The following is a 21,006-nucleotide window of genomic DNA, read 5'->3' as shown; positions in this document are numbered from 1 at the left end:
CTTGTGACCTAATGTTTTAATAAATCAGTCTGTTACAGTGGTTTGTGGAAAAAAAATCTCAATTCCTCTAATTATCCAACTTAAGGACGAATGGGGAAATCCAGCTCCAGAACCAAATGTGAAAGTTGCAATATCAAAAGATAACCTTCTTAAGGTAACTGTTCATTTTATATAGAGAAAAATACATTTTCATAATTGTCAATAACTTTACTGCGTGACATCTCATTGTTACAAAATTTTAAATTTTAATTGTCTTATTTGTGCACGGTCTTCAATTTTTTTCTGCTGCTTTCTGTCAACTTTAATAGCATCCACTGGCGTATTTATAATGGGTACAGTATGTACGGTGCACAAGGGTCCCAGGTGGCTCCACACTGCACACCCTGCACCCATTAGTTTTCATTCTTACCCTCCAGAGTCCCGCGGCGCTGCAGCAGCGCTGACATAATTACTGGGAAAATGGCGCCATTTTCCTGGTGTTTCTCACATGTCCAGTAGAAATATCACTGGGAAAATGGCTGCTGCGCCATTTTCCCGGAGATCTGTGCATGCGCTGTAAACTCTCTGACAGCACTATGGTACATGAAAATGTAACAGTTTACTTTTATTAAAGCTCTACTATAAACACTTGAGAAAACCTAAACGACATATGAATAATAAATAAAAGCATATACATAGAGATGTTGAATATATCCATATTGTGCAATTTGAGGGAGATGAACTCAAACTGCACAAGTGAAACATGCATCTTTAGATTCATCCCACTAGGTGAAAGTTGTTCAGTCAGCACTTGGGCTACACCAGTGAGCAGGGCCAGATTGAAGGCGGGGCGACAGGGGCGGTCGTCCCGGGGCCCCCACACATTAGGGGCCCCCACATACATGTTCATACTTTACCACAGTGCCCTGCACTGAGGAGGAGTTCCATCGGCGCTGGGCACAAAAGGCGGCAGGGTTTCCTGTTGCTGCAGCTACCCTCCGGCCAGCTCCATATCCAGTGGGTTACATATTTTTACCGCGGCGCTGCTCCGTCTCTCCTTCCTCTTTCATCCTCTCCGCGGCGATAGATGTGAGGTGAGGCAGCAACAGCTCAGCCTCACTGTATATTCATAAACTGCCTGCGTGTAGAGCGGGGCGTGGCCTCACAGTAGTGGGCATTTATTATGGCGTGATAGCCAGTCCTGGAAGTCCAAGAAGAGACTGGAAGTCTGAGCACAGCACTGTCAACAGCGCTGCGGGCAATGGCGTAACTACCGTAGGTACAGGGGATTTGGCTGCAATGGGGCCTGAGATGCCGTTGGGCCCTGTCGCTCCCCTGCACCCCATCAGGCCGCTGCATCTGATTTTTTTTTTCTCTCCGCGCGTGCACCCCAACAGATCTGACCAAATGGCTCTGGCTTCAAGTGGGCGGGTCCTCGGCCGTGCATACATAACCGCTGCCCAGCTGGCTGGCCCTCTCACCTTACACTGGGGTCTGGCTGCGCGGCGAGGAGCTCTCTTCTCATCTGCCGGCAGCCACATAGACTGTTTCCAGCCCAGATAGCATTTACTGCTGTGGTAGCTGCTCCTAACTCTGCTGAACTCCGGCACAGTGACTGGGGGGGTGGGGGGGGGCTGTATGTGCTAGCCAGCGACTCTGGGCATGGGGGTTGGGGAGGTGTATGTGCTGGGTAGTGATTGTGGGCATGGGGGTTTGAGTAGGTGTATGTGCGGGATGCAGTCAATTTACCTCCAATCAAAATTCCGACGGTCAAAATCCCGTCAGCAATTGGCCGACGGTCAAAATCCCGACAAGGTAAAAATCCAGACATGGACAAAATACCGACATTCAAAATACCGACAAGGTCAAAATACCGACATGTAAAATGCAGACAGGTCAAAATGCTGACATGAGTTTTTCATGATTTTTTTAATTGAAATCGACTTGTTCATACTTTTACCATCCCAGTGGACCTAGAGGGGAATTTAATAGCGCAGCGAGGCACCGTGCCCGAAGCATGGCGAGCACTGCTGGGCAGTGACTGTGGACATAGGGGGTGTGTATGTGCTGGGCAGTAAATGTGGGAATGGAGGGGGTAGATATGTGCTGGGTAGTGACTGGGCATGGTGGGATGTATGTGCTGGACAGTGACTGTGGGCATGTGGGGGGGTCTACGGGCATGGGAGGTATATGTGCTGGTAAGTGACTGTGGGCATGGGGGGTGTATAGGCTGAGCAGTGACTCTGGGCATGGTGGGATGTGTATGCTGGGCAGTGACTGTGGACATAGGGGGGGTTGTATGTGCTGGGCATGGGAGGGTATATTTGCTGGGCAGTGACTGTGGGCATGGGGGACTGTATGTGCTGGGCAGTGACTGTGGGTATGGGGGGTGTATGTGCTGTGCTGTGCAGTGACTGGACATGGGGGGTGTATGTGCCTGGCATGAGTTTGTATCATGTGCAATACTGAGCAGTGACTGTGGGTATGGGGTTTGTATGTGCTAGGCAGTGACTGGGCATGGTTGGGTGTATCTGCTGGGCATGTGTCTGTATGATGTGTTTGCGATGGGCATGAGGCCCGCACATTATATGTCTGACCATCGAAAAGCCCCACCTCCCCTCTCAGCTGTGCTCAGTGGAGAAGTTTCAGAAATGTTGGGACCCTGGACGGATGCCAGCTTCAGACTCCCTGGGCATGGACAGGAGGTGTTGTCTGGGTATTACTTTGTGGGGTATAATGTGATGAAATGGCCATTTTTACGGTGTGGGGCGTAAGGAGGATTACTGTGGCGCATTAAGCATTACTGTATGGGGCATAATGTGGGGCAAAGGGCACTGGCGTATCTATAACGGGTGCAGTGTGTGCGGTGCACACGGGCTCTTGGGTGCAGAGGGGGCCCACACTGCACCCATTTTTTCTATATACTTACCTTTCTGGTGTCCGGGTGTGGAACCCTTCTTCTCTCGAGTCCCATTGCCGGCAGCCGCAGCAGCGCTGTTAGTGCTCTATCTTAGCACTAGAGATTCAGGCACAGTGCCAGAGTCTACAGCGCATGCACAGGTCTCCAAAAAAAAATGGCAGCCAAGCCATTTTTTCAGAGACTTGCGCATGCGCTGTAGACTCTGACACTGTGCCATAGTCTCTAGTGCTCAGACATAGCACTAACCGTGCTCCTGCGGCTACAGGACGGGAGAGGAGGGGGCCCACACCCCGAGACTGCACACGGGGTCCCCTCCTCTCTAGATACAACGCTGGCAATGGGCATTATTGTGTGTAGCATAATGGTGTAATAGGCACTACTACTGCGTGTCGTTACTTGGTGTAAGGAGCCCTTGTACTGTGTGGCATAACATGAATAAGGAGCACTACTATACAGATGTATCCACATTTCTCTATCGTCCTAGTGGATGCTGGGGTTCCTGAAAGGACCATGGGGAATAGCGGCTCCGCAGGAGACAGGGCACAAAAAGTAAAGCTTTAGGATCAGGTGGTGTGCACTGGCTCCTCCCCCTATGACCCTCCTCCAAGCCTCAGTTAGATTTTTGTGCCCGGCCGAGAAGGGTGCAATCTAGGTGGCTCTCCTAAAGAGCTGCTTAGAAAAGTTTAGCTTAGGTTTTTTATTTTACAGTGAGTCCTGCTGGCAACAGGATCACTGCAACGAGGGACTTAGGGGAGAAGAAGTGAACTCACCTGCGTGCAGGATGGATTGGCTTCTTGGCTACTGGACATTAGCTCCAGAGGGACGATCACAGGTACAGCCTGGATGGTCACCGGAGCCTCGCCGCCGGCCCCCTTGCAGATGCTGAAACGAGAAGAGGTCCAGAATCGGCGGCAGAAGACTCCTCAGTCTTCTTAAGGTAGCGCACAGCACTGCAGCTGTGCGCCATTTTCCTCTCAGCACACTTCACACGGCAGTCACTGAGGGTGCAGGGCGCTGGGAGGGGGGCGCCCTGGGAGGCAAATGAAAACCTTTTTTGGCTAAAAATACCTCACATATAGCCTCCGGGGGCTATATGGAGATATTTAACCCCTGCCAGAATCCGTTAAGAGCGGGAGACGAGGCCGCCGAAAAAGGGGCGGGGCCTATCTCCTCAGCACACAGCGCCATTTTCCCTCACAGAAAGGCTGGAGGGAAGGCTCCCAGGCTCTCCCCTGCACTGCACTACAGAAACAGGGTTAAAACAGAGAGGGGGGGCACTAATTTGGCGTTAGAAATATATAAAAAAGATGCTATAAGGGAAAACACTTATATAAGGTTGTCCCTATATAATTATAGCGTTTTTGGTGTGTGCTGGCAAACTCTCCCTCTGTCTCTCCAAAGGGCTAGTAGGTCCTGTCCTCTATCAGAGCATTCCCTGTGTGTGTGCTGTGTGTCGGTACGTGTGTGTCGACATGTATGAGGACGATGTTGGTGAGGAGGCGGAGCAATTGCCTGTAATGGTGATGTCACTCTCTAGGGAGTCGACACCGGAATGGATGGCTTATTTAGGGAATTACGTGATAATGTCAACACGCGCCAAGGTCGGTTGACGACATGAGACGGCCGACAAACGATTAGTACCGGTCCAGACGTCTCAAAAACGCCGTCAGGGGTTTTAAAACGCCTGTTTACTTTAGTCGGTCGACACAGACACAGACAGGGACACTGAATCCAGTGTCGACGGTGAATAAACAAACGTATTCCTTATTAGGGCCACACGTTAAGGGCAATGAAGGAGGTGTTACATATTTCTGATACTACAAGTACCACAAAAGAGGGTATTATGTGGGATGTGAAAAAACTACCGTAGTTTTTCCTGAATCAGATAAATTAAATGAAGTGTGTGATGATGCGTGGGTTCCCCCCGATAGAAAATATGGGCGGTATACCCTTTCCCGCCAGAAGTTAGGGCGCGTTGGGAAACACCCCTTAGGGTGGATAAGGCGCTCACACGCTTATCAGAACAAGTGGCGGTACCGTCTATAGATAGGGCCGTCCTCAAGGAGCCAGCTGACAGGAGGCTGGAAAAATATCATAAAAAGTATATACACACATACTGGTGTTATACTGCGACCAGCGATCGCCTCAGCCTGGATGTGCAGAGCTGGGGTGGCTTGGTCGGATTCCCTGACTAAAAATATTGATACCCTTGACAGGGACAGTATTTTATTGACTATAGAGCATTTAAAGGATGTATTTCTATATATGCGAGATGCACAGAGGGATATTTGCACTCTGGCATCAAGAGTAAGTGCGATGTCCATATCTGCCAGAAGATGTTTATGGACACGACAGTGGTCAGGTGATGCAGATTCCAAACGGCACAAAGGTGTATTGCCGTATAAAGGAAGAGGAGTTATTTGGGGTCGGTCCATCGGACCTGGTGGCCACGGAAACTGCTGGAAAGTCCACCGTTTTTACCCTAAGTCACATCTCTGCAGAAAAAGACACCGTCTTTTCAGCTTCAGTCCTTTCGTCCCTATAAGAGTCATATCTGCCCAGGGATAGAGGAAAGGGAAGAAGACTGCAGCAGGCAGCCCATTCCCAGGAACAGAAGCGTTCCACCGCTTCTGACAAGCTCTCAGCATGACGCCGAGACCGTACAGGACCCCTGGATCCTACAAGTAGTATCCCAGGGGTACAGTTTGGAATGTCGAGACGTTTCCCCTGCGCAGGCTCCTGAAGGCTGCTTTACCAAGGTCTCCCTCCGACAAGGAGGCAGTATGGGAAAAAATTCACGAGCTGTATTCCCAGCAGGTGATAATTAAATTACCCCTCCTACAACAAGAAAAGGGGTATTATTCCACACTATATTGTGGTACTGAAGCCAGAAGGCTAGGTGAGACCTATTCTAAATCTAAAAAAATTTGAACACTTACAAAGGTTCAAATCAAGATGGAGTCACTCAGAGCAGTGATAACGAACCGGGAAGAAGGGGACTATCTGGTGTCCCGAGACATCAGGGATGCTTACCTCCATGTCCCAAATTTGCCCTTATCACTAAGGGTACCTCAGGTTCGTGGTACAGAACTGTCACTATCAGTTTCAGACGCTGCCGTTTGGATTGTCTACGGCACCCCGGGTCTTTACCAAGGTAATGGCCGAAATGATGGTTCTTCTTCGAAGAAAAGGCGTCTTAATTATCCCTTACTTGGACGATCTCCTGATAAGGGCAAGGAACAGTTGGAGGTCGGAGTAGCACTATCTCGGATACTGTTACAACAGCAGGGGTGGATTCTAAAGATTCCAAAATCGCAGCTGATCCCGACAACAAGTCTCCTGTGCTTAGGGATGATTCTGGACACAGTCCAGAAAAAGGTGTTTCTCCCGGAAGAGAAAGCCAGGGAGTTATCCGAGCTAGTCAGGAACCTCCTAAAATCAGTGCATCATTGCACAAGGGCCATGGTAAAAAAATGGTGACTTCCTTCGAAGCAATTCCAGTCGGCAGATTTCATGCAAGAACTTTTCAGTGGGATCTGCTGGACAAATGGTCCGGATCGCATCTTCAGATGCATCAGCGGATAACCCTATATCCAAGGACAAGGGTGTCTCTCCTGTGGGGGTTACAGAGTGCTCATCTTCTAGAGGGCCGCAGATTCGGCATTCAGTTTTGGATGTTGGTGACCACGGAGGCCAGCCCGAGAGGCTGGGGAGCAGTCACACAAGGAAAAAATTTCCAGGGAGTGTGATCAAGTCTGGAGATTTTTCTCCACATAAATATAGCTAAGGGTAAATTTATAATGCTCTAAGCTTAGCAAGACCTCTGCTTCAAGGTCAGCCGGTATTGATCCAGTGGGATAAAACATCACGGCAGTCGCCCACGTAAATAGACAGGGCGGCACAAGAAGCAGGAGGGCAGTGGCAAAAACTGCAAGGACTTTTCGCTGGGCGGAAAATCATGTGATAGCACTGTCAGCAGTGTTTCATTCCGGGAATGGAAACTGGGAAGCAGACTTCCTCAGTAGGCACGACCTCCACCCGGCAGAGTGGGAACTTCATGGGGAAGTTTTCCACATAATTGTAAACCGTTGGGAATTACCAAAGGTGGACATGATGGCGTCCCGTCTGAACAAAAAAACGGGACAGGTATTGCGCCAGGTTAAGAGACCCTCAGGCAATAGCTGTGGACGTTCTGGTAACACCGTGGGTGTACCAGTCGGTGTATGTGTTCCATCCTCTGCTTTTCATACCTAAGGTACTGAGAATTATAAGACGTAGAGGAGTAAGAACTATACTCATGGCTCCGGATTGGCCAAGAAGGACTTGGTACCCGGAACTTCAAGAGATGCTCACAGAGGACTTATGGCCTCTGCCGCTAAGAAGGGACTTGTTTCAGCAAGTACCATGTCTGTTCCAAGACTTACCGCAGCTGCGTTTGACGGCATGGCGGTGGAACGCCGGATCCTAAGGGAAAAGGCATTCAGGAAGAGGTCATTCCTACCCTGGTCAAAGCCAGAAAGGAGGTGACCGCACAACATTATCACTACATGTGGCGAAAATATGTTGCGTGGTGTGAGGCCAGGAAGGCCCCACGAAGAAATTTCAACTCGGTCGATTCCTGCATTTCTTGAAAACAGGAGTGTCTATGGGCCTCAAATTGGGGTCCATTAAGGTTCAAATTTCGGCCCTGTCGGTTTTTCTTCCAGAAAGAATTGGCTTCAGTTCCTGAAGTCCAGAAGTTTGTCAAGGGAGTATTGCATATACAACCCCCTTTTGTGCCTCCAGTGGCACTGTGGGATCTCAACGTAGTTCTGGGATTCCTCAAAACACATTGGTTTAAAACCAGTCAAATCTGTGGATTTGAAGCATCTCACATGAAAAGTGAACATGCTCTTGGACCTGGCCTGGACCAGGCGAGTGTCAAATTGGTGGTTTTTTTCTCAAAAAAGCCCATATCTGTTTGTCCATTCGGACAGGGCAGAGCTGCGGACTCGTCCCCAGTTCTCTCCCTAAGGTGGTGTCAGTGTTTCACCTGAACCAGCTTATTGTGGTGTCTTGCGCCTACTAGGGACTTGGAGGACTCCAAGTTGCTAGATGTGGTCAGGGCCCTGAAAATATAGGTTCCAGGATGGCTGGAGTCAGGAAAACTGACTTGCTGTTATCCTGTATGCACCCAACAAACTGGGTGCTCTTGCTTTTAAGCAGACTTTTGCTAGTTGGATGTGTAATACAATTCAGCTTGCACATTCTGTGGCAGGCCTGCCACAGCCAAAATATGTAAATGCCCATTCCACAAGGAAGGTGGGCTCATCTTGGGCGGCTGCCCGAGGGGTCTCGGCTTTACAACTTTGCCGAGCGGCTATTTAGTCAGGGGCAAACACGTTTGTAAAATCCTACAAATTTGATACCCTGGCTAAGGAGGACCGGGAGTTCTCTCATTCGGTGCTGCAGAGTCATCCGCACTCTCCCGCCCGTTTGGGAGCTTTGGTATAATCCCCATGGTCCTTTCAGGAACCCCAGCATCCACTAGGACGATAGAGAAAATAAGAATTTACTTACCGATAATTCTATTTCTCGGAGTCCGTAGTGGATGCTGGGCGCCCATCCCAAGTGCGGATTATCTGCATTACTTGTACATAGTTACAAAAATCGGGTTATTATTGTTGTGAGCCATCTTTTCAGAGGCTCCGCTGTTATCATACTGTTAACTGGGTTCAGATCACAGGTTGTACAGTGTGATTGGTGTGGCTGGTATGAGTCTTACCCGGGATTCATAAATCCTTCCTTATTGTGTACGCTCGTCCGGGCACAGTACCTAACTGAGGCTTGGAGGAGGGTCATAGGGGGAGGAGCCAGTGCACACCACCTGATCCTAAAGCTTTACTTTTTGTGCCCTGTCTCCTGCGGAGCCGCTATTCCCCATGGTCCTTTCAGGAACCCCAGCATCCACTACGGACTCCGAGAAATAGAATTATCGGTAAGTAAATTCTTATTTTATCTTGACGGTTAATAGGATTAACTGTGACTGGCCAGTCGGACTTAATCCCCTGCTGTATTGTATTGCAGTTGAGAACAATAGATGAAGGGTTTATGTTAATAAATCATGTTGTGACTAGGCACAGAAGACTACTCATAATTACCGTGGACCCATCTGTATGACATAACGGGAATAAGGGGCACTGCTGTGCAGTGTAATTTGAATTGGGGGTACTAGTGTGTAGTCATGCACCTTTTCCGCTAGTTATTAGTATAACTAACACCTTAGTATTCACCCTGCATGGTACCACCATCCACTCTCAGGCCCTTCTCCCTCCCTGCTGTTCTGGCTCACATCACCTCAATACCACCACCCTACTCCCCGTCACTTTTGAGGAGTGCGGGGGCCCCATTTAAAATATCGCTATGGGGCCCACAAATGTCTAGTTACGCCCCTGGCTGCGGGCTTTGGCATCAGCGAGGTAGTGGAGTTGGGAGCTAAAGTAGAGGAAGAGGAACAAGTTTCACAGACAGAGGTGAGTGAGAGCATTAACAGTGTCAGCAGCCGTCTCCATCCGGGCTCCCAGTGATCATGTCTACAGGTAGAGGAAGCACTACTGAGCACTGTTCCCGCAGGTGTTGCAGCAGTTAGTGGGAGCAGCGGGTGTCTGGGTCTAGTACATGGCTGACTCTGCACCCACTGGAAGGGGTCTACCTGCTGGAACTGGCACAGGGAGAGTGGGTAGGAGGGTCTATGCTCTGTCTATAACCATCTCTTATCTCATGGAGCAGTTCCCGGACTGCCTACTGGTAACCTGGATGAGTATTCTGCGTGTTTCAGGGGGTGCTTGGGGTAATATATCTGTGGGGTTCTCTAAGCATTTTTCCACTGCTGCTAATCATCTGTGTCTGCATGGGCGAAGTGTAAGGGTTGAGACAGGCTCCCAGCACTCAGATCCACCCCCAGCCTCTGACCTTCATGCATGTCACTGCTCTAAACCGGCTTCCCTTCTCCTTCCGCCACTGCCTGCCCCACTGCTACTGCAGCTCCAATCTGTGAGGGGTATTCAATTAAGTGCTGTTTTTTCGACTGGTCGAAAAAACGGCACTAATTCGACACAGACACTAATTTGATACAGGGTATTCAATTGAACCCATTTTCACCCATGCCGTTCCACTTTGTTTTTGTTTTTTGAATCGGCATGGGCAAAAATTATGCAAAAAAACGGATGAAAACTCCCGCAAATTTGACAAAAACATGTATCAGTGGCAAATTTGCCGATACACATGATTTTCAGCAGTGCCAGGTTTTTCGACCAGTCGAAAAAACGGCACAAGCATTGAATAGGTTGAATGTACATTCGACCTAAAAATTGGCGAAAAATTTTGTTTTAAAAACGGACTAATTGAATACCCCCATGTCTCTCCAAACTGCTGCTCTCTCTCTCTCTCTCTCTCTCTCTCTCTCTCTCCCTGCAATCTCCCCCTACTCTTTCCATACCAGGCATCCCGCCTCCCATCTACTGACGGTCCTGAACGCTACGTCTACTTCCACCACTGCCCCTACAGTGCCACCTTCCGTCACCTATCTTTTTTCCTTTCTGTCTACAGGTCTATCTCTTTTGTCATTCCCTTTCTATCTAATCTTGGGACCTCCTTCTTTCTCTCCAAGCAATTTTAACTTCTTATTGTTTGTGTATACGCCCCTTTCCCACAACACTCCCTTTTTCCAGCGCATAATGTCCCTATTTAAAATGGGGGGGGGGGGGTTACCAATGCATATCTGGCACACACAGGGCATCAAAATCCCTAGTTATGGCACTGTGTGTGGGTGTTACGAGGGGGAGCAATGTTATTACTGGGGGCCCCCACAAATTTGTTGCTTCTGGGCCCCCACCAGTCTTAATCTGGCTCTGCAAGTGAGGTAACACCACTACAGACTGGTACTGTCTTCCTATGCTTTCTCACCGATCACCCCCCCCCCCCCTCCCCAATTCCTAGCAGCACCTGGGCTCTGCAATGGCTTCATAATGACAGAGCAAACCTAACATCTATTCGTCTGTGTTGCTTTTACCTTCAGGGGCACCATCAGAACTTTCTCATCAGCCGTTCTATGGGGGTCATTCCGACCCGATCGCACGCTGCAGTTGTTCGCAGCGATCGGGTCGGAACTGCACATGCGTTGGCGCTGCAGTGCGCCGGCGCATGCCAGATGGCCGAAGGCCTTCATTACCTAGCGAACGCCTCTGCCTGAATGACAGGCAGAGGAGTTCGCTGGGCGAGAGGGAGCGACACGGCGTTTAGCCACCTTTTTCGAAACGCAGTCCGGCCAACACAGGCGTGGCTGGACCGTACGGATGGCAGCCCGCAACATCTGCGTGTTACATCACATGCAGCCATTGCGTCCCGGGGCAGCAACGAGTAACTCCCGGCCAGCCGCAGGAGCTGCGCTAGCCAGGGGTTACTCATCAAGTACAAAAGCATCGCCTTTGTACTTGTGGGGGGGCGGGACTGACATGCGGGGCGGGGTTCACTACGATATGCCGGCGGTCGGGCTCCCGGCGACCAGCATACCGGCGCCGGGAGCCCGACCGCCGGCTTACCGACAGTGTGGCGAGCGCAAATGAGCCCCTTGCGGGCTCGCTACGGGCACGATGGTGCGCTACGCCGCAACGCTATTTTATTCTCCCTCCAGAAGGGTCGTGGACCCCCACGAGGGAGAATAAGTGTCGGTATGCTGGCTGTCGGGATCCCGGCGCCGGTATACTGTGCGCCGGGATCCCGTCAGTCGGCATACTGAAGACCACCCGCGGGGCGGACTAGCCCTGTGCTGGGCATCCCCCCGCATGTCTGGGAGGATGATCGTAGCTGTGCTACATTTAGCACAGCTACGATCAACTCAGAATGACCTTCTATGCCAGTGATGGCTAACCTCAACACTCCAGCTGTTGTTGAACTACACATCCCAGCATGCCCTGCATCAGTTTTAGCATGGCCATATAACAAAACTGTAGCAGGGCATGCTGGGACTTCACTGTTCTTTGCCTTAGCAAGATGGCTGAAAGCAGGAGCTCTGACTGCACTCTATGGAGAATCTGATTGGTTGCTATGGGCAACATCACCAATTCTGTTTTTTAAAAGCTTTAGTAAATGTACCCCTATATGTGTCCACTATACTGTGCCTATTACACACTATATACATCAATGTATGCATGCTTTCCACGATTCAGAGTGCTATAGATGGTTTCATTTGATACTTGTTTAGATCATCTTTTGAATGGGGGTTACCCTTTATATGGATGGTGGTGTTCCCTCTACTTTGTTTTTCAGTGTAATCTGAATGTTTGACGGAGAATCAAATGTTTGAATAGTCAGTTGGGAGTCTGTTTTTTCTTATCTAATAGATAGGGAAAAAACAGACACCCAACCGACTTTTCAAACAATTGAATCTCCCCCTTTGTGTCTGTACAGTTTGAGTCTCCTGTTCCAAAATACTTGTGACCAGAAGTATTTTGGTTATCGAATATTTGCATACCATAATGAGAGCTCTTTGGGTTGTGACCAAATCTAAACACAGAATGCATTTGTTTTTCATGTACACAGTATGCAGAGCCTGAAGGTAATTTTATACCATATTTTAATAATTTTGTGCATTAAACCATTTTTGTGTACATACACAAATTTCATTCATGTTTCATATACACCTTGTACACACAGCCTGAAGATAATTTTTTTACATTATTTGTAATCATTTTGTGCACTAAACAAAGATTGTGTACTGTACATTGAACCTTCAGAACGCAAAGGTGTCACTATCTTAGTTGTGTTCAAAATATTCTTGTTTTTTGGATATGGGAGATGATCTGTAATCAGCGTCCGCTCCAACTTACTTTTAGTAGTAGGGTTGCTGCCACCCCCGTGCCGGGGCAAGGAGACAGCCAGACCCGGGTCATAATACCTGCGCAATGGATCCAGCAGGTGTCGGGACCGGCTCATGTACAGACACTGTGGTGCAACTGTGCATGCGCAAACCCCAGGCTTCTATTGATTGCTTAGGCTGCAGCCCATAGAAGCCAGATTGGGCTGCGCCAAAGACAGGGAGTGGAAGCCAGCTCTCTGATTATCGCAGCTTGGTCTGGCAATCCTGGAGGGAGGAAACACCTCCCAGTGGGACTGCCTTGTGTGTCGGTGACTTGCAGTGATTTCCTATTGGAAGTTCTAGCTGTAAGTCACAGTGAAGCCAATGCAGTCATGGACTGCATCTCGCTTCACTGGCACTGAGCTAGGTGATAGACTTTACCTGGTGTGGCTGAGGTTCTGTGGCCCATAGGTAAAATCCACCATTGCCTGTAAAACAAAGTGGCTATAGTTCATCCTACACAGCTGCTGAGCTATAACTATGTTATATCAATCATTGGGCATACTGTCATTTGTAGCCCTGCCCCTTATCATACAAATGTTTGGATTTTTTGTATGAACAAGCAGCTGCTGAGCTGCCCAACAGAATCAGGTGTATTTATACATTTCCTAATATTGCCTGAACAAGCAAAATGTTGAATAAATCTCCCCTTAGAGAGTATTGAATTGTCCAGTAGTATATTAATGTGAGATCTACAGTAACTAGATCCTCTTTCGAGCAGTGAACGGCCAATAGGCTGCAAATAATTTAAATTCTAGTTATCCTAATATTGGGTCCTGTATACATGTGTTTTGCTTTAAACTGTTATTCGTTGATAATTACATTGACCTATATTCTAATCTATCTAATCCAGTTCTGTATATTGACCTTATACCAATTTTATAGTTTCACTGTACAAAATAGTAGAAACTACTAGATATTTTTGCTCTCTAATTCAGCTAAAATATCTTTAAACACAATTTGCATAGTGCAATACCAAGGAAAGGGATATTGGGGACCTGAGCACTGGTACAGTAGTCCTAAAATATAAGAAAACAAGGGGTGGGTTCACGCCATTGGTCTCAAATCCATGTATAAATACATCAAATCAAACCATGGATGTCCTCCCAATAGAGATATATTCTCCTGGTTGGGGCACTAATCCTCCAAGATTTACTGTACAAAGTAAAGCTTAATGTTTAATGATATTTGTTAAAATTAGATAAAAGGCCTCACATACAGACAGAAGATACAACATGAAGGACATACTGTACATACATCATGGTATTGTACCTTTTCAGTAAAGGTCTCAGATGAATGATGTGATGGGCCAGGACAGTGTTGACATAACACACAAGTCTGGTCCCAGGGTACATGTACCTGGATATGGGAATATAGTTACTCAATATTTAAACACTTTCTCATATCTCATGAATAATCATTAACATTAGTAACAATAGGCAATCAATAAGGACATACAGTAAATTGGTATGTTAGAAATTCTTAACCCAATTTGGGAATAAATTAAGTTTTTCTGTCCAGTGGTGAAGAGAGATATATCAATAATCATGTTAAATCCTGGATGTATGTGGCAGCAACCCCCAATGTTCAAAAATAATTCAGTTAATGAAAACAATTGACATGGCACTTACAACAATTGTTTCAGTACAAAATCCACCCAAAAATAATTAAGGGATTTGCAAGGGGAAGTTTCCAGAGAGAGATGGAGCCAAGCATAGGGGTTGAGACAGAGGTGAACCAGTATGTTCTAACATGTATATAGATGCTTAAAATGTATAGTGTGTGTGTGTGTGTGTGTGTATATATATATGTGTATATATATATATATATATATATATATATATATATTACATTTATACAAACAAATATACTTTTATATATAAAACGTAAGTATACCATGTATATGTTTTAAGATTGAAATTGTACTTAAGGAAGAATTAAACCCCCTACAAGTGCCTCTGGGAAGTGGAAACATGAGCACGCAGCAGCATTGAGTGCTTGATGAATGGAGGAGGGACTGAGCGAGGCAGAGATCAAAGTAGCAGCTGTGTGGATATACATCAAGGAGAGGGATGCTCTCTGCACAACCTGAGAGGGTGTGGAGCCAATAATCGAGGGGCAGAGCTTAATTGCTGTCCACGGCAGGCGGCTCCATTGCATGGAAAAAAAATTGGTCTGTTGGGGGGGTTCTGGGTACTGAGAAACCCCCCTTACTTGCGCTACTGGTGTCTCTTACTAATGGGATGCCAGTATGTCACTGAATCCAAAATATACTGTAGTCAGGTAATCATCCATAATTCTCAATACATAGAGACATGTAACATACAGTGGGACTAATGATTCAATGTCCAAACATGAGAGTAATATACTGTATATAGTGCCCAGTATGATGGGGTAAATTAGTATGACAAATCCTGAAGTACCCTTCATTTTTCAAAACACAAATGTCTGCTGCATATCATGTGCTAAGCAGTGAATGACATGTTCAACGGATGTGTTGTTTATATCTCATGGTATTGAAGAAAGGCAGGGGCATCTGCTATTGAGAGATTCCTAGCCAGTGTGTCTGGTACCATGTATTTTCAGACACAACTCTGTGGAAGAAAATCAATTCTCAATTTAAATGACATGTAATGAGGTGTAGGGAAGCGGGGGGAGGTGTATAAATTGAGGTGCTACTGCCTAGAGTATGCATATAACTGCAGCGAACATAGAGTGAGCAGCTACAATCCGAATACCCCTACCTCAGAATAAGAGAAATAAGAGAACCACTGTGTTGGGCTCAGTTTCCTCAGGCTACCTGTTGCCAAAGAGCAGCGCAGGCTGACCTGGGAGAGAAATAGCACAGTGCATGGAAAGGAAGATACCAGATGACTCTGGAAAAGAAGGGCTTGACATAGAGGGTAGTAGTGACGCCTGCTACCTCTCCGTTGCTAGACGTACGTTTCACTCCAATAGGGGCTTTTCTCTTTGCTCACCCTTGGTTCGCTGCACTTCTCTGCATATTCTGGGCAGTGCATGAAAGACAAATGGTGGAAGATAATAGTGTAAACTGTATACATTTATTAAAAGTCATAAAAGATACAAAAACATGCGTACCAGAAAAAACCTTCTAAGGAAGGCACACAATCAACATATAGGGGTCTATTCAACTGAAGTCAGAACTTCCGTCTAGTCGGAAAGACAGCAGTTTCCGACATTTTTAGGTCGAATCATGATTCGACCTATTCAATGGTGCTGCTGTTTTTCCGACTTGTCGGAAAACACGTGTTTTGGCGGATTAACCGTGGATCCACGTGTTTTGTCAGATTTGCGGCCAAATCCGACAGGTTTTAGTCCCATTTTTGACAATGTCAATCTGACTATAAAAAAGTCTGATTGGCATTGTCGAATATGTGCAAAACCAGTCGGATTTGCCCGCAAATTAAATACTGCACTATCGGATCCTCTCCAGAGAGGATCCGATAATGCATTGAATAGACCCCATAGGGTTTTTTGTTAGAAGCTTCCCCATTTAAGCTGTACCTACAGGTCCCTTCCTTAGAAAGTTTTTTCTGGTGCGCATGTTTTTGTATTTTCTATGACTTTTAATAATAAATGTATACAGTTTACACTATGAGCTTTCACCATTTGTCTTTCATGTATTGCATTTGAAAGTGAACAAACAAGGTGGAGCCAACAGATCAAGTGTATTGACTACTGAAACAATTGGAGAGAACCGGCTTGACGACATGATAAAGTGCTTTGCTATGCAGACTGACTGAATTGACATTTCCTAGAGCAACCAGGTTTTTTGGCTTATTACGTGGAAAACACATTACCATATACCTCATTGAAAGTGCGTAGAAACTACTGTATTGTATTTGTCTCATGTTTTTGTGATTGGTGATATTCACAATCCAGTTTCAGCTGCCTTTCGTAGCCAGGGGCGTAAGTAGTGTATCTTTATTTACAAAAAGGGGACTCTGCCTGTCTAATGTGTAAAAAGTGTGACTCTGCTGTCGTAATTTGTAAAAAGAGGATTCTGCCTGCTATGTGTAAAAAGGGGGACTCTGCTGCCGTAATGTGTAAAAAGGGGACGCTGCCTTAATGTGTAAAAAGGTGGACACTGCTGCCATAATGCGGAAAAAGGTGGACTCTGCTGCCGTAATGCGGAAAAAGGTGGACTCTGCCTGCCTAATGCGTAAAAAGGTGGACACTGCTGCCGTAATGTGGAAAAAGGGGGAGTCTGCTGCCGTAATGTGTAAAAAGGGGACTCTGCTGCGTAATGGGTAAAAAGGGGGACTCTGCTTCCATAATGAATAAAAAGGGGACTCTGCCTCCCTAATGTGTAAAAAGGTGGGCTCTGCTGCCGTAATGTGTAAAAAGGGGGACTCTGCTGCCTAATGTGTAAAAAGGGAGACTGCTGCCTAATGTCTAAAAAGGAAGACTCTGCTGCCTAATGTGTAAAAAGTGGGACACTGCTGCCTAATGTGTAAAAGGAGGTGACTCTGTTGCCGTAATATGTAAAAAGGGGACTCCGTCTGCCGTAATGAGTAAAAAGGGGGACTCTGCTGCCGTAATGTGTAAACAGGGGGACTCTGCCTGCCTAATGTGTAAAAAGGTGGACTCTGTTGCCGTAATGTGTAAAAAAGGTGGACTCTGCTGCCGTAATGTGTAAAAAGGGGACTCTGCTGCCTTAATGTGTAAAAAGGGGACTCTGCCTGCTATAATGTGTACAATGGGACACTCTACCAGCCGTAATGTGTAAAAGGGGACTTTACCTGCCGCAATGTGTAAAAGGGGACTCTACCTGCCATACTATGTAAAAAGAGATTCTACCTACTGTAATATGTAAAAGAAAGCTCTGCCTGCCATAATGTGTAAAAGGAGACTCTACCTGGTGTAATGTGTAAAAGGAGCTCTACCTGGTGTAATGTGTGTAAATGGCTCTATTGTGCGGCGTAATTTGAATAATGGAGACTACTGTACAGTCTCAAAGGATGTTGCATTTTCCTGCCAATGCAAGTTGCTTCACAGTCACCAAGTGTCCATCCACTCAGCAATGCAGGCTTTGGGGTCCATGGTGAAATGCGCCCAATTCTATTCCAGGCCTCTTCAACACCTTATCCTCTCCAGGTGGAATGGACCACATCATCTGATCAGGTCCCAGATGATGGTACTCTCGCAAAAATTTCATGGACGCCTATCTTCACGGGTGGGGTGCAGTGACCAGCCAACAGTCCTTTTCAGGGATGTTGGACTCCCACAGAGACTTGCTTGCCTCTCAGCGTCCTGGAGCTTCGAGCTGTTTACAGAGCACTCACTCTGGCAAGGGACATTCTCCAGGACAGGCATGTCCAAGTCCAGTCCAACAATGGCACTGCACTAACCTACCTCTATCATCAGGGAGGTACTCGCAGCTTGTTGGCGATGCAAATAGTGGAGCACATTCTCAATTGAGCCAAACGCCATCTCCCGACCATCTCAGCGGTGTTCACACCGGGGATCCTCAACTGGGAGGTGAACTTCCTCAGCCATCACGATGTGCGCGGCAGAGAGTGCGCTCTGCACCCAGAAGTCTTTCAGCTCCTGGTGGACAATTTGGGCCTACTGGACGTGGACCTCATGGCTTCGTGACACAACCACAAGGACCCAGTGTATGGGTCCTGGACAAGAGACCACGAAGCATCTTTCGTGGATGCTCTGGCAGTGGACCTTCCATCTGATGTACCTCTTCCCCTCCAGTCTCCCTCTGTCCCAGAGTTTTTCACAAATTCAAGCAAGAAGAAGGCACCGTCCTGCTGATAACCCGGTGCCACTTGTTCACCGATCTTTGGAGTCTCTCCATAGATGCTCCCTTTCCCCTTCCTCAGCGATCGGATCTGTTGTCTCAAGGTCCCCTGTCTGTACCCGCCTCTAGCTCTTGAGTCATCCCTTCTAAGGTCAAAAGGTTTCTCCAGCTCTGTGTTTTGTTTCAGACCATGCTCAGGACACAGAAGCCTGCCTCAGCCCATATCTATTACCGTGTTTGACACGCTTACTTTCTCATACATCCTAGAGGATGCTGGGGACCACATCAAGACCATGGGGTATAGACGGGATCCGCAGGAGACATGGCCACTCCATAGACTTTTCATTGGGTGTGAACTGGCTCCTCCCTCTATGCCCCTCCTCCAGACCCCAGTTTTAGAAATGTGCCCAGGTCGACTGGATGCACTCTGAGGAGCTCTACTGAGTTTCTCTGAAAAGACTTATGTTAGGTTTTTTATTTTCAGGGAGATCTGCTGGCATCAGACTCCCTGATTTGTGGGACTGAGGGGGCAGAAGCAGAACCAACTTCCTCAGAGTTTCATGGCTCTGCTTCTGGCTGACAGAACACCATTAGCTCCTGAAGGGAACTGTACGCTAGCCGTGTCTAGATGCTCACTCCCACAGCACGCCGTCACCCCTCTCACAGAGCCAGAAGACAGGTGAGTATGAGAAGAATGATCTTCAATCAAGTAAGTGACGGCTGAGGTGCAGCGCGGCTGGCGGGAGCGCAGCGCGCCATTGCTGCCCACACACACAGGTACTACAGGTGGTGCAGGGGGGGCGCCCTGGGCAACAAGAAAAATACCTCAAACTGGCTAAAAGGGGACATAAGATGCCGCTGGCACAGCCCTAACCCCGCCAGTATAAATATTGTCATGGATACTGAGGGGCGGAGCTTCTTCCTCAGGCAGCGAGCACACTACTCAGCACCATTTTTTCTCTCTCTCCTCAGGCTGCAGAGAACACGCTGGTCCTCTCCTACACTTCTGACAAGTACAGGGTGCTATAAAGGGGGGGCACAAAGCGATTGTGGTGCATTTGATAGTGTATATTACTATTTAAAAGCGCTTTTGGGCTATGGACATACTGTGTTCACAGGCAGTACTGGCGCTGGGTTTGTGAACTGGCTGCTCCTATCCTGTGTCCCTCTGACAGATTTTACTGTGGGTCTGTCCCCAAAATAAGTCCCAGTGTGTCTGTGAGTGTGGTGTACACGTGTGAGGCATGTCTGAGGCAGGGAGTTCCTCCCCGGAGGAAGCCATTTTAGGGACACAGAGTTGTAATGTGGTGGCGCTACCGGCACACCAAGAGCCTGCATGGGTGAAAGAGCTACGTGACAGTATGCATCTGATTAACCGTAAATCAGATAAATCTGAATCTAAGGCTGCATGCTGGAGAAAATCTGTGGAAGATGTGATTTTTCAGGATGCTGTTATTCCTTATGCGGGTGTCCCCTCTGGGTCACATAAGAGAACATTTGCGAATGTTGTAAACACTGATACCGACACGGATTCTGATTCTTGTGTCGACAATAGTGAATCCAGAGAGATAGATCATAAATTGGAAAAAAGTATACAATATATGATTGTGGCTATAAGGGACGTGTTAGAGGTTACAGAAAGCACTCATGTGCCTCAGGAGAAAGCTTATTTATGTAAGGAAAAGAAATCCAAAGTCACGTTCCCTCCTTCACACAAACTAAATGCTCTGTTTGAAGGGATGTGGGCGAATCCTGATAAAAAATTTCGTATTCCCAAAAGGATTCACATAGCTTATCCTTTCCCGGTTGAAGACAGGAAAAAATGGGAGTCACCCCCTGTGTTAGACAGTGCACTTTCCAGGTTGACAAAGAAGGTAATTCTCCCTGCTCCTGGCATGGCTTCTCTTAAAGAGCCGTCAGACGGCAAAATGGAAACGACATTGAAATCCATTTATGTTACCAATGGTACACTGCTCAGGCCCACTATTGCCTGCGCATGGGTGAGTCGCGCTATTGAAAAATGGTCAGAAAGCGTGTCATCAGAAATTGACACGATTGATAAAGATGAGATACTCCTTAAGTTAGGGAATATCAAGGACGCTGCCGCCTACATGCTGGAAGCAATGAAGGATATTGGACACTTGAGTTCACAAGCCGCTACCATGGCAGTATTGACTAGGTGGGCGTTATGGATTCGCCAGTGGAACGTGAATGCAGATTCCAAAAGAAACATGGAGGCTCTTCCATATAAAGGTGTTGCAAATAGTATCCCAGGGATACAAACTAGAGTTTCAAGACGTTCCCCATGCCGATTTTTCAAATCGACCTTGCCATCTTCTCTGCCAGAGTGAGAAGCAGTAACAGCGGCAATCCAAAAATTATGTCAAGACCAGGTTATAGTCCTGGTACCATTGTCACAACAAGGGCGGGGTTTTTATT

At 47.3% G+C, this 21,006-nt stretch overlaps 1 protein-coding gene across 1 annotated transcript in view; it reads left to right on the top strand.

Moving 5' to 3' along the window:
* Window positions 1–21,006, top strand: part of SMCHD1 (structural maintenance of chromosomes flexible hinge domain containing 1) — an 838,152-nt gene that overhangs the window by 626,057 nt on the left and 191,089 nt on the right. The window contains exon 30 of the mRNA XM_063923554.1: window positions 29–154. Coding sequence (XP_063779624.1) covers window positions 29–154 — 126 coding nt within the window. The remainder of the gene's footprint in view (window positions 1–28; window positions 155–21,006) is intronic.

Source organism: Pseudophryne corroboree, chromosome 5 (assembly GCF_028390025.1).
Source record: "Pseudophryne corroboree isolate aPseCor3 chromosome 5, aPseCor3.hap2, whole genome shotgun sequence".
NCBI lineage: Eukaryota > Metazoa > Chordata > Amphibia > Anura > Myobatrachidae > Pseudophryne > Pseudophryne corroboree.
The sequence above is the reverse complement of the archived record's forward strand: the minus strand, read 5'-3'. Positions and strand labels throughout refer to the sequence as shown.